General features: G+C 34.7%; 1 protein-coding gene across 1 annotated transcript; it reads right to left on the bottom strand.

Moving 5' to 3' along the window:
* Positions 1 to 1,027: 1,027 nt before the first annotated feature.
* Positions 1,028 to 13,742, bottom strand: LOC136803475 (4-aminobutyrate aminotransferase, mitochondrial-like). Its single transcript, XM_067060215.1, has 17 exons — positions 13,646 to 13,742; positions 13,386 to 13,486; positions 13,199 to 13,228; positions 12,806 to 12,926; positions 12,532 to 12,581; positions 12,034 to 12,114; positions 11,591 to 11,683; positions 10,985 to 11,047; positions 10,446 to 10,509; positions 9,731 to 9,879; positions 8,583 to 8,664; positions 7,841 to 7,896; positions 6,575 to 6,636; positions 5,830 to 5,935; positions 4,337 to 4,483; positions 3,804 to 3,915; positions 1,028 to 1,221 (listed from the first exon to the last, which is right to left on the bottom strand). Exons 1-17 carry the CDS (start codon positions 13,683 to 13,685, stop codon positions 1,103 to 1,105), a joined length of 1,476 nt encoding a protein of 491 aa, XP_066916316.1. The 5' UTR covers positions 13,686 to 13,742; the 3' UTR covers positions 1,028 to 1,102.
* Between the last annotated feature and the right edge of the window lie 538 nt (positions 13,743 to 14,280).

Genomic DNA, 14,280 nt, shown 5'->3' with positions numbered 1-14,280 from the left:
TAGAAAGTTTTATGTGCGTGTTCACAAAATTGTATTTTAAGCTCTCCCTCTTTTTTCTTTGTCATTACGATTAATTTATACGTTGTAACTACCTTTTGTAATAAGCCTGTGTGATGGAGAACGCTCTTATATTTTAGCTATAACACACACAAACTTTTCTACTCAATCGCATGTTCAAACTCGATACTTTAATTAGGGACACCCTGTATACGGGAAAAGTTCGATAAATGCGTGTTGCAATACCCTAAAACGACCCAAATAAGGCTTAAACTATGATCTTTGCACAGTGTCTTACAGGGATTTTTGCCCCCCTAGCTTGCCAATCCAAATTCATAAATCTATTTACAAAGTATTATGTTAAAATTATTTCAAAAATATTCAATAAAACTGAACTCAAACTTCCAACATAACTTCCAACTATATTTTTTGAAGGAATGTCTTATTCCATCATATTCCTTTGCTAATTTGATAAGTCATCTGCCCACAGATTTCATTTGACCAAAAAGTCCCAAAAGTCAGAAAAACTACGAACTAGAGACTGAAAAGTACGAAATAAGTCCAGATGTGTCTTTCGTAATTGTGAACAAGCCACGACCATTTGAAAACGTGTCTGGATTTAGAGTTGACTCGTCTGTCATGTTGTCTCTGTCTTACGTCGAAAGTTTTAACTTTAAAACATTCGAATCCCTTTGTCTTAAATCAAAAATTTAAGACGGTGGACTAGTTGGCTCTGAAGCTCTGGACATACTTTAATCGGATTAACTTTCGAGAGACTAAATTTCGCGAAAACGCGTGAGATTTCTGATTCACAAAATTAAATACACCACAAAATTTTTAAAATCATATTTTTGGGGGAGAAACCAATCAAAAGTCTCCATTTGTGGCAAAAAATGGCTACAGTATTTTTCAGCTGTTTTTCAGGCTTATTCACAAAATTAAGTCCACGCGAAATTTTTCAAAACTCTGACTCACGAAATTAAATCCAGAAAATTTCGAGGTTTTTTTTCGCTCGTGATTTGTTTCGCTCGCAAAATTTAATCCGATTAAAGTAGTTCCGTTATTATTGAAAACCCGATCCAGTCAAGTAGTTAGATCTTACTATCTAGATCCTTTTAGCAGCAGCGTCCAATATGTCAATAGTAAGGTCAGCGTGTGAATTGTTGAAGATCAGTGATGGCCGAAATCGTATGGTCTGGGTACCACTAACACCAGTGTTCAAACCTAAAAGATGAAACATCATTAGGCTGGACTTAAAAAATTCTTGGTTTGCCGTCACCCAACCGTAGATTTTGGAAGTGGGTCGGTCGATCGGAAATCTTTCTTATTTTGGTCATTCATGGAATTTTTTGTCTACATTTTGTAATTTTTGAAAAAAAAAATCTCTTCGTCGAAATAGCAATCAAAGTTTTCAGGTCGGCAAGTTTAAAGAAGAGTCGATCGGCTGACGGCAAACTTAAAGTTTTTTAAAGTAAAGTCTTATAAAGAATCAGTGGACGCAAAAATGAAGACTACAGCACCTGACCCCGAGAATGTAGGTGAATTTTGAATCAGACCTGAAAGATGTAGATTTGCATTTTAGAAAACATTGAATGTTTTCAACGAAATTTTGAACTCCCAAAATCCTTTCCCAGGGGTTGGTTTCATTACTTTTGATAGATAGGCTAATTGTTTTGGTCCTTGAAGTTGACTCCCATTTTCGTTATAGCCCCCAGAATGTAGGTTTGGTTTTATGGCTTTAAATGTAGTAATAGTAAAATGTTGATATTTTTTCAATTGGATTAATTATAACAGCAAATTTTAGAAATATTTTGTGCCAAAACAATATTCTAAAGAGCACTTTGTTATTCTGAAAATTGAATTTTTTCGCTTTTTAACCCCCAGAATGTAGGTGAAAAGATTTGGTTGTTGAGAGAGGAATTTTAGTATTCGTCGGAAATTACTGTTCTCTACGTGAAATTTATGAATTATAAATATACCCTGACAAAAGTTTAACAAAGATATTAATTTTATCGTGCTACAAATGAGGAAAAGTAAAAGAAAGGACGAAAAGAAGAGACATGAAAATTGTTTTTATTTTGTAGGTGAAAAATTTTGTGTTAAAATATGTAAATAATGTAACAACACCCCTGCCTCACAGCCCCAGTGGAACTTTTTTCAACAACGGGGAAAAAAATTTCTACTGAAGTCCCAACTGGGCAAATCTTCTGATTGGGCTTGGGTCCCAGCGGGTCTGGGACACGTCGTAAAAGCTCAAAATGTCAACATTAATCATCTCTCAGGTAGTACTTTCATGTAATGAAAGTACAAGAAATAAGTTTTGTATAATTTGACAGACTTTTCATGTCGGGTTATGAAGGCCCCCAAATTGTAGGTCAACTAACCCCAAAAGGTAGGTCAAACATTTTCGTCAAAATATCTAACTTAGAACAATAAATATTGAAATGGACTATTTTCCCCATTTCCTTAGTTCATTAGGAATAAGAAAATACCCTATCATCATAACTTAATTCCAATAGATTTCGATTTAGAGAGGATTTATTTAAAAAATGTCTCAATTCGGGTAGTATCCAATCAAATCCGATTCAGATTTTCGTTAGAAAAAATTAATTCAAGTTAAAATTTCATGTCTAGAAATAATAAGTAATGTGTAACAGTATGCCCTGAAACAACTTTTCATGAAGTTGAACTATTGTTAAGGCTACAATGCTTAAAAATGAGAAACCTACATTCTCGGGGTTTACTACATTCTCGGGGTCAGGTGTAAGAAGTATTTTATTTCACTTAACCTCATTTTTAGTGATTTTCTTCCTGAAGCATGGATGTAGAGAAAACTTTCAACTCTATATCATTTTAGTTGCCTCTTCAAATTATGCTAGAAGACCTGAGAAGACCCAACTTTTAGTCGATAGTCAAGCGAGCGATGGATCACGGAAAAAGATCTTTTGATCCCAATCGAATAAATATCAAATCGATGTATATACCCGCAATGGGGGGGGAGGCACTCAAGGTAAACGGCCTACCGTACGTGCGGCCCTTAAGGGACCTTTTTCCAAGCTTCCTAAAGTGCACTGTAAGGGTCGAAATGAGAAAAGATGAGTAAAAGTACACTCTAAGGGTATAAAATTTGGAAAACCTGAATATATTTTCCCTTAAAATGGCTAATAATATTTAAAAAAATACACTGTAAGGTCAATTTTTCGCCCAAATTTGCTCGAAATTGGCTAAATTTACCCTGTCTGCACTGTAGGGGTCAGATTTCAAAGGCCTTATTTCGGGCCGCACCTACGGTCGTTTTTTGAATCGAGTGCCACCCCCCCCCCCAGGGTATATAGATAAACAAAAGTATTTCATCATGGGGCCGTCCACATAGTCGCACACATTAAAATGTCGAAAATCGAGTACACCCTCCCCCCTGTACGCAAATGGCTATACCCTCCCTCGTAAGTACGTACTTTTTCATTTACTCCCCCCCCCTCGGTTGAAGAAAATTTTGAATTAAAATCGTTTGGTTCGGACCTTTATTTCATACATGAAACTCATGAAAATGTTTGTTAAGAAACGTTTTTTCTCCTTGATGCGTATAAGAAGCGTAAAAGTCGACAAAAAAACAAGCAAAAAAGGGCTATGAAAATATTTTCTCTGCGTACATACATTTTCCTTTCACCCCTCCCTCCCCCCTGTACGCAAGTATACGCTTTTGATAAGACCCCCTCTTCCCTTAGTGCGTACGTACTATGTGGACAACCCCTGAAGAAACATTTGAAAAGCAAAACTTAAAATCTGGAATTTTTCAAATAACTTACCCATTTGTCGAATTTCATAATAAATCTTTGAACTGATTTCTGGTGTTTTGCATGAGATACCAACTTGGAAACCGACACCTCTAGCATCCATAAAATGGTCAGGTTTGCTCTCCTAATTAAAATAGTAATATGATTGTGGATTATTTGAAAATTGTTAAAAAGTGTGTAATTTCTGAAGTATATTTTGAATGTGTATGTAAAAAATAGTAATGTTCCAGACGATCTTAATCGAAGAATCGAATAGATCCGCAGTAGCGTGGTGGGTCGACTAAAATTCGCGCAAGATGGGGAATGTTTTGGGGTATTCTCTTTTTGGCCAAAAAAATGCGATATCTAAGGTGTAAAAGAGTAAAGGGGCGCTAAAATTAGAAAACAGAGGCGTCTTTTTGCGCCCTTTTTATTTCAGCGCCCCCCCCCAAGAGAATCGGCCGCTGGAGAGGGGCCCTTGCCCCCTGCCACCACGCTACTGCTGAGCCGGCTTATAAGATCATTATCAAAGTAACTTCAAAAACAATATCCAATCAATAGCATACCTGAAGCCCTTTCAGTTGTTCCAGGAAATATTTTCCAGTGTTCGTCACTTTTTGCATTAAGTTCTCCTCTTCGATTGTCTCTATGATGGCTTTTAACATTGCGTTACGTGCAGGATCACCCATGAACGTGTTGAAAATACGATATGGCTATGTACAAAGTGAATCATGTTCAATACATCATCATTTCTAAGGTTAGTTTCGTTGTCTTTAAGACATTCTTGGTACGTACTGATTTCACTTATTGCTTCTTTGATTAACTTGTGCTATATTATTCTTTCTTCTTTAAATTATTTTCTCGCTATGTGCAGAGTGAATCGTGCGTTCCTTTTAAGCTTCTTCTTGCGTGAGTTTGCGATGCCATCGTTTATAAACTTGTGCTGTATTATAACTCTTTTCTTATACCCAGACGGCACACAACGTTAAAACAACGTCCATGTGACATTTACAACGTCCATATAACGTTACTTGATCGTTACGTTTTCGTTGACAAACTATTGCTGCGCATTTCTATTCTACCTTCTTTCCTTGCTAGCTACAATCATTCAAGTTCGTCTTCAGCTGTACATCGTCAATTTAAAAGTTTTTTGTTTAGAGTTTAATACTTTAAATTAATTTCCTCAGCATTTTAATAAAATTTATTATTTAGAATTTTAAGAAAATTATATATAATGTTACTTTTTATCTTATTTCCAGAATGGACCAGGTAGATCTTTGCAATGATCAAGTTAAGATCATTACAATCATCAAAATTATTTGCTTAACATTTTCGTATTTGTTTTAGAATATACCTAGAGCTGAACAGTGACTTCTGCATGATTTTGTAATCGCATCGTGTTTACGAGTTTTAGCATTGTTAGTTATATTCCTAATTAGAGTGGACATCTTTCGTTCCAGTTTTTGCTTATGGATTAATTAGTTCGAAGGTTGACTGAAAAAATTTTAGAATAAAATTAAATTCAGCTTGGAATTTGTCGGGTTTGGGATATTTGTCATTGTTTTAAAATATACCTAGAACTGGACATTGAGGTATTCTCCTTTAAATCTCAGTTTGAGGATTGAATATTTTCTGTTTGTTGTCATATTAAAGGGATGTGTCGGGGGGGGGGTTAGGGTTGGTTGACCGAACAATATTAGAATTATAGATTAAATTTATCTTGGGGTTCGTTGGTTTGGAAGAAGGAAGAAGTTGTATTTAGTGATATGAGGTCTCATATTTAGGCCTTTTGCGAGGATATTATTTAGGTTTTTAAAGATTTGGTACGATTTTGGCGCAATAACGATAGGGAAGCGTTAATTGGTCTTGAGACAAAACCTGCGTTACATCACTACCTGAATTAGTGAACTATCAAGACATGCAATACAAAGGAAAGTAGGGTAAACCTTAAAAATTGACCAATCTAAAAACATAGAAAACCCTTCAAAAAACCTGGTGGAAAGACTTCAATCGGCAGAACCTTGTAAAATTCCAAGTTCAAATTACAAAATTGACAAACCTGCTTGACAAGGTAATCCTTCTTGTAATAAAAACCACCAACTTGCATTTTCTTGGCAAACGTTACCATGTCTGGTGGTTCCTCTAACCCCCAATGTTCATGTGCCCTGTGTTATGTTACAAAATCAAAGTTATATACACGCTTTTTTTACAAGAACCAGTAAATTTTGGCCCAGGCTGAGCTATTCTTAATTTTTTGAAATTTTAAGGCTTAATTGTTCTTACAATGTTCTTAATACGTTTAGTTTCTTTACTTAAAAACTTAGAATGAGTTTAAAATCTGTTAAAATCAGTATTTTTTTAGCAATTTTTGAAATCTAAGGCTCGGGATGGTTCTTGATTTGCTCTTAAGTTTCGAAAAATTATAAGAATCATTTATGAAGATCATAAACGATTTTACTTCTTTGATGTAAAGTATGGAAGGCCATACTTGGAATGCCATATATTTTTGTAGATCTAACCCTTAATCTTATTGGCGTTCTTGAAATTAATCCAAATCTCAAATATTAAGAATTCCTTTGGGTTATAAAATTGGTCCTCAAGTCGAACGGTATACGGATTAATGCAATTACATAAGTTTCTTATGAATTCAGATAAATCAAATTACATAAGTAAATTACATTTTCTTACGATGTTCTTAATTTTCATTTTTATTTGGCTATTTGGCTAAAGTCTAGGAAAATTTCAAAAAAAAACAACAACAAATAAAGCTGTTATACTGAAAATGAAGAAATGTAAAAATTTACCATATTTTTCCACTGCCACCTCCACCGCTTTGGACTTCATCAACAATGAAAGCTGCATTGAACTGTGAGAAAGATGTACGAAAATCATGTGAAAATGATAGGGAGAAACTCAAAGGCCATAATGTTAACATAGCTTTTGTCGTCTGCTCGCATCTCATTTTTAAACAAAAGAAAGATTATAATTTCCCCGGTCATCTTTCTCCAGTAACGCATATTTGAAATTAATGTTTTAAATCCTCTTATCAAGCTATTATACTTAGATTCATACGGAACCGGTGGGACCCCCGTCACTTTGATTTGAAGTTCACACTGGGAAAATCGCACTCCAAAACCATTCCTAGAAGATCTTTTTTTTAAGCTGAATACAATAGAATTCTTATCCTCGTTAGGATTTCGATAGAAATTTTTCACTGTAAAAAAAGTTCTATCGAGACTGGGAGACCGGGGAGACGGGTTATTAAGGCTGATTCACTTGCATACTTTCAAGAGAGTTGCAAAATTTGCACAAATAGTGAGGTCGTTTAGCATAATTTACGGGAAAACAATATGATCTAGCTGAAACTTTCTCCAGACCTTCTCTATAGGATGGTTATGCCTCAGAAAAAATTCCCCTAAAATCCCACTAGTGGAACATCCCTTTTTTGGGACATTTCTTTTTTCCCCAGGCAAAACCCTAAGGGCGAAATTTTTTGAAAATTTCAAACTCATTTTCAGACATTATCAAGTATACCATTCGAAAGCTCTCGAAAAACTATACAGAAGACTTTTAGACGGGTATAGCCGATTTCATTACCTAACTCGAGATAATTCACGCAGAAGATGCTATTTATGGTCAATTTAGACCAAAATGTGGCGAAAAGTGGAACTTGCGCATGAAATATCTCGAGTTAGGTAAGGAAATCAGCGATAACCGTTTAAAAGTCTTCTATATAGTTTTTCGAGAGCTTTCGAATGGTATACATGATATTGTCTTGAAATAAGTTTGAAATTTTCAAAAAAATTCTCCCTTAGGATTTTGCCTGGGGAAAATAGAAATGTCCCAAAAAAGGGATGTTCCACCAGTGGGATTTTAGGGGAATTTTTCCTGAGATATAAGCATCCTATAGAGAGGGTCTGGAGAAAGTTTCAGCTAGATCTTATTTTTTTCCTACAAACAGCCTGTATTTTTGTAACACGACCACACTAAAATAGTTAGTTAGATTGAGAAAGTATACATCACACAAAGAGATTTTTCGCGAAGGTCTCTTTTAACCTTTCTGTTTATACCTCTTTCAAAATCTTTTGCAATTCTTTGAAGAAATAGGGTGTCGCATGGTTATCACCTGAAAGAGGTAAAAATAAAAAAGACGGCCAGGAATTTAAAAACACGATCAAAAACAGACGTCAATTTACTCACGAGCTTTGACGCACATGTGTTTGTTTTTTATTCTTATCAACACACTTGGAACCTACGATTCCCCAATATCTAAGACACTTCACATGGTCCCACTTTCGCCCACTATCAGCGTTGAGTTCTCGGCCATTTCCTGACTCAACACTGATAGTCCGGGGACGGATTTTTATCTTGCAAAAATTTCTAGAATCCTTTTGTCTCAAGATATTTGTTGGTGGATTGTAGCCTGGTAGCTAACTAAATAAAAAGTATAACTAGCAGTTAACCCATAACCAAGGTTTAATTCAATTCTTTTCATATAGCGCATGAAATCATGTTGTAAATATTTCCTGTTTGTACCTGCAAATATCTTTGTGGGTAAAACTTATGTCAGTTAAGAAGAGACGAGTTTTGGTTGAAGATTTTTCCTTACTAAAGTTCATTCGTTTTAAGTGTGCACTCTTCTTTGCTTCTGTGTGGAAACCACTCTAATTTCGTTAACATGGTTTCCACATTATAGTAAAAGTGAGTACACATTTAAAGAGACTGGATTATAAATTTTGCGGAATTAATGTAAAGCACAACTCCCAAACAATTAAAAGAGTCATAAAAACAGAAAGCATAATATCTTCGAACCTCCGTCTCCTTGTATGGGTTCGATGATAGCTGCTGCAACTTTTCGACCACAAGCATTGGATTCCGTTATTGTTTTACGGACCTAAAAACAGTAGCCAAAGCAAGTTTTATTTTGTTTTGAGACGTAAAATGATTTTTATATAAAGATAAATGAAAGCAACAACATATTGATTTTTTCTCAATCTATTTTTACAAACAAATTAGCACGTATTCTTGAAAAGAGCTTGAAACTTTGGTAAATCATACAGAACACTAAGGTGAAAAAGCCTCTATATAATTATGTTATTTATTATTAATGTTAAGATATGTTAACACAGTTTTCAGGCTAAAAATGAGTGTTTTTGCAAATGACTGAGCAAAATTACCGATAAAAACAAATTATCAAATTTAAAACTGATAAAACCATGTATTTCATTCGAGGTTCTACAAAAACTCATTATTGTATATTAGTCTTGAAAATTAAACAACATTGTAAAGAGTAAAAAATGCCACTTTTTTCTTTCAAGCGAAAGTGGAACGGTGGAATAAGATGGAAACTTTTTTGTTTCAAGCGAAAGTGGAACGGTGGAATAAGATGGAAATCCATTGGACTATTTTTCAAAATCAGTCAAAAGCATATAGTACCTTATTGGTATATATTTTCGCGTGTTACAAATTTTCGCGGGTACTTAATTTCACGAGTTTTTTTGTCAATTTTCGCGAAATTTAATACTGTTTAAATTTTTCAGAATTACGAAATCGCGAAATTAAATACACGCGAAAAAATTTTTCTTAGTATTTTGTTAGTATTTTTATCACAACATCAAAAACGTTGTGTTTCAAGAAAAATCAGTTTTTTTCTTGCTTTATATTACCACTTTCTGAAAATACCTAGTTTAGTGAATCGCGAAATTTAATACACGTGAAAATTTTCCAGAAGTCGGCAATCGCGAAATTTAATACACGCGAAACACGTTTTTTATAAAAAATTTCGCGATTCGCGAAAATATATACCAATAAGGTAACATCCAATTCCAAGGTGTTAATGTAAATTTGAAATGCAAGAGAAATTTTAGGGGATATAGTAGTATTTTAGTTGGTACGTAGCAAAAAGGTTGGACCTCCGTTAAAAAGTTTTCTCTTGCTAACTTCATGTTTAATTGACATACCGTTTCAAGCGCTCTATCCTCAATTTCTCTGTTTTCTTTCTCATGCGCATCCAGTGGGTATTTCAGATGAGGAAAGTCAGCAGTTGGCCAGTCATGAATCGGAATATCAACTCTGTACATTGGTTTCGTTTTCGAAGCTGCTAAACAACCTAAAAGAACGATGAATCGACTCGAAAAATCTACAAAAAGAAAGGACAGAAGCTGTTTTATTGGTATTTTATTTATTCAAACTTTCATGTTTTCAACGAATATTGCTATCTTGATCAGCCTATTCTGCGTCCACCTTAAGCTAACGCCGATCCCTTTTATTCTGGTCCTTAAACCCCTACTGCCGAATTTTGCTTACCTAAATGAGGGTAGTAAGTAAGTAGCGTCAAACCTATAAAAATACCTTAGTTGGCTTCAAAACAGTAAAGATCAACCGAAACTTACATTAAGTTGTCCTTGGTTTATGACAATTTTATTGGGCTTTTCCAGAAAGAAATATGGAAAAATTTTAGCCTAGGCATTTTAATTAAAAATGATGAAATACATTTAGAATTTATTAAACGTAATTCAAAGTTGGGTAATTCAGATTCCCAGGCCTGGAAAATTTGGAAAACCCATGCCTGAGAAATCGTCATTTTACACCCTGAAATTTGGAAAACCCAGTGCAGTCCTGGGAAATGGCCATCTCCCAGACCTGGGATTTTAATTTTTTTTCATGTGGAATTACCTATGGTTCGTCCATGGAATCCTGTAGTGAACGAAAGAATAACCAAGTCAGGAGTTCCTGGTGCCTGTAAGAAAATAATTCATAATGTTGATAAAGACTTATTACTAATTTGTCCATTCGCTTCTATCCGTGCACGCTTTCTTTATCGTGTGGAAACCATGTCAGCAATTAGAGAAATTTCCTTGAGGGAAAAGATTTCCACTTGATAGCAAAAAGTTGAACGTACACACTGCACAGGGCTCAACTTTAGTATTTTTCTAACTATTCGGAGGCCCAATTAAAGCACTGGTGTGAAACTCCTGAGGTTTCCAGACTGTCAAAAAAAGAAGACGTTACAAAGCAAAGCAGATGGAAACAGTTTCGCTCCACTATTTTATCGGATGGAACTGTTCCGTTTTCTTGCTCCGAAACATTCCAAAACCGATATGAACACTCTCGATCCGTAACGGTAACCATATCGGAACGATACGAAACCGTAACGTCTGAACATGGTCTCAAGCTTAGATTTCAATAAAAGGTTGAAACTTGTACATACAAACCTGTGCAGACATGCACGAGAGTAAATCTTCTTCAGAAGGCATCTCGTACCCTCTTTCATCGTTCTAAAAAATATGAAAAACAAGAATTTTCCAATTTACAATACTATTTAATGAGGTTTTTGAAAACAATCATTAAAAGAATCTTTTATGATTGTCACAATCTTTCCACCAATTAAAAATAGATACAGCAGGTATATCAACAAAGCAAATATTCATCTGACAGGTCTCTTAGCTTAGAAACAGTAAAGTCTCAAAAGTCTTCGTTATAAAATCAGCAAGTTTATTTTGAGAAATGAGAAATCAGAACGTCATTGTTTTCACTACGCTGAAGTTCTAAAGAAATGGGTAAAAGCAGACGATCTGACGATTATGCTATCTCGAATTTGTAAGGACCGAGCATCGCTTCAGAAGACTGGGAATGACAAAAAAGTTGCGTGGTTGTGTTAAAAGACCGCTGTATCAAAAATAAATACAATTTTTGACATCACGGCACGTAACAAGATTCTTGTTATAGAATTGATTATTTATCTTAGAAAGTTAATTTTTAATTTCTGTGATGAACGTAAGAAAATAGTGATCATCCAGGATCATCTGTTATTTGGTTACCATATATTTGATGAAGGCACTCTTGAAGGCATTTTCATTACTGCAGGAACCACACATCATTGTTTGAACATAATCCATGCCTTTTGGTTTGACCTACAGAAATGTATTGTAAAATTCAAAGTTGACCATCCTCGAATGGTTATTCAAGGAAAAGAGAAAAGGATTCAAATTACCAATTACCTTTTACAAGGCATTTCAAACAAAGAACATTTGCTTTAATGAGAATTGCAGCAAACATAGTTTAAAATAAAAAAGGGAACATATTGATTAGCATAAGTTTCATTGGAAACAAGGAGGCAAGACTTGGATAATACTATATCAAAGAATTACTCTAGAAGCTACTTTAGATAGTATCAGCTGTTTATCTAATGCTAACAACGTCCATATAACGTTAGATGAACGTTGAAAAAACGTTTCCTGTTAGCTAAGTTTATTAAAGATACCTTTAGTAATGTTTTTTCGAGAAGGTCTTTGGTATCTGATGGTGGAAGTATGCCAAGTACAGGTCGATTGATCAGATAATTCTAAGAGTTTATGGAAAGTTATAGAATTCAACATGGTATTACCAATTATCATCATTTATCAGTACAGGATATTGAATTTACCAGGGTTCAATAATGTTGATTATAGGTAATATGTAATGACTTGACAACATTAGACCACTACAAGTACTACACAACAAATAGGCTAATTGGTCATAGATTTGCTACGGAAATGTGTCCAGTTTCAAAGTCTACTAGCCGGCCATGTTGTTTTCCATTTTCCATTTTTTTCGAATTACAAAACATTCAAATCTCATAGGTCGTCAAGCGGAATAGATTACGAAATGGTGGACCAGCCAGTGACACAGCTCCGTTATTGTAGGAAGCAAAAATCTCAGTGAGTCGAACCACACCCCTATTAACTTGGGGATTTCAGAGTTAGAGATTGGTGGTGTTTACCTTGACATCATCTGATTCAACTGCTTTTCGAAGAGCGGGATGGTTGTAACCTTAGAAACAAAGAAGAAGCTATTCAAAGTACATTGTAAAATGCAATTCAAACAAAATTTATTCAACAAGATCCTGCCTAACCTGAAATTTGAAGTGGATTTTCTCAAAAGAGGAACCAAGCATTATAAATTCTCAATGTATCACCAAACCTGTTTACTTATTTTTGGCTATATTCTGCTTTACCAACTTTATTGAAACAAATAGAAAAACTAAAACGTCTTACCTAAAGGCAATGAAGAGATTTGTCCATGAGCATCTAAAATTACATTCTCATCAACATCAACCATATAGTTTCCTTTGGATTTGGCATAATCAACAAAGAAGAAGATGGCATCAGCACTTGCCTAGGATGAGGAATTTGATTAAATTTGAAATGATGATATGTATCTGAATACGTTATTAAGAGTTAGACTTTTTGAAACTTCATTCATTTCATCTGTATAGACACCAATCATCATGTCTCTGAATATTCTATCAGATTTGTGCTAGAGAGCGGTTTGTTAAAAATAATGTTTGCATTTTATTATTTTGGAACAGATTATTGACTTAGAAATTCTCTATTCTTGATAAAATTGAGAGGGGTTGAAAATAATTTACATTCTCATTCTAAACTTACATTCAAACCAATCATTTCACTCTTTTTTTCCTGAATGAAGAATAGAATATTGCATGTCAGAAAAGATACAATGTTTGGACGAAAAATCAAACTGCAAATGACTTAAAAAGGTATAATTAAGTTGAACTGGAACAAAATATCAAGCTTGTCTTTTTTTTGAAAGTTTGAAGTGCATTTCTAGTCTTACCAAGGAAATAGGACCTGGTATGGCTGTCTTGATTTCAGGGCCAGAGTAAGGACCATCTTCAATTGCCTTTGATGTGGACAATCTTGCAATTGATGGCAAAACTGAAAAAAATTAAAATGTGATCGATTTAAAACAAGGGAAGGAAATTAATCTTTGAGTGTTCTATCCACAGACATAGATGGTGGAGTCAGTGTAGTTTTTAATTATATCCAACATGATGTTGCTTCTTACAAGAGGTCTATTTTGAATGAAAAATCTACCTCTATGCCAGTGTTGCTTTGCAATACAGATATTCAGCATGGCTTTCAATAAATCCAAACCAACCAATTCTCATCTATTTTCTTAATATCTATTTGCAACAATAGACAATATCGGATTTAGATAAATGCAATGCATTCTGGTTTCTAGGGACTCTCAAAGGAATTATATTATAATCTATTATAATTGATCTATTATAATTCCTTTGAGAGTCCCTAGAAACCAGAATGCATTGCATTTATCTAAATCCGATATCGTCTATTGTTAAAATGAAAATTTGAGTGATTATTACTGATTCTATGTTATTTAGTCACCAGAATAATAAACACTTACAAATTGAGATAGTTTATCGTTGTAACACCCCCGTATTTGGATCATTCTATCGTGAACGCAAAATAACTGGAAGATAACTGGAAAAGAATAACTCAACCTCAATTTCCGCGGACTGAATAACTCTTCCAACGGCCAATTTTCCACGGGCCGGATGACTTTTTCGGCGGCCGGATAACTGTTCTGACAGCCAATTTATTGCCGGCTGGATAACATTTCCGCCGGCCGGACGACTATTCCGCTATTTCCGCCGAATTCTGACCCGGATCCCCCTGATAAGAATGCGAGCTAATTATTTTTTTCTCAC

This window comes from Clytia hemisphaerica, unplaced genomic scaffold (genome assembly GCF_902728285.1).
Source record: "Clytia hemisphaerica strain Z4C2 unplaced genomic scaffold, Clytia hemisphaerica genome assembly, whole genome shotgun sequence".
In the NCBI taxonomy this organism is placed as follows: domain Eukaryota; kingdom Metazoa; phylum Cnidaria; class Hydrozoa; order Leptothecata; family Clytiidae; genus Clytia; species Clytia hemisphaerica.
The sequence above is the reverse complement of the archived record's forward strand: the minus strand, read 5'-3'. Positions and strand labels throughout refer to the sequence as shown.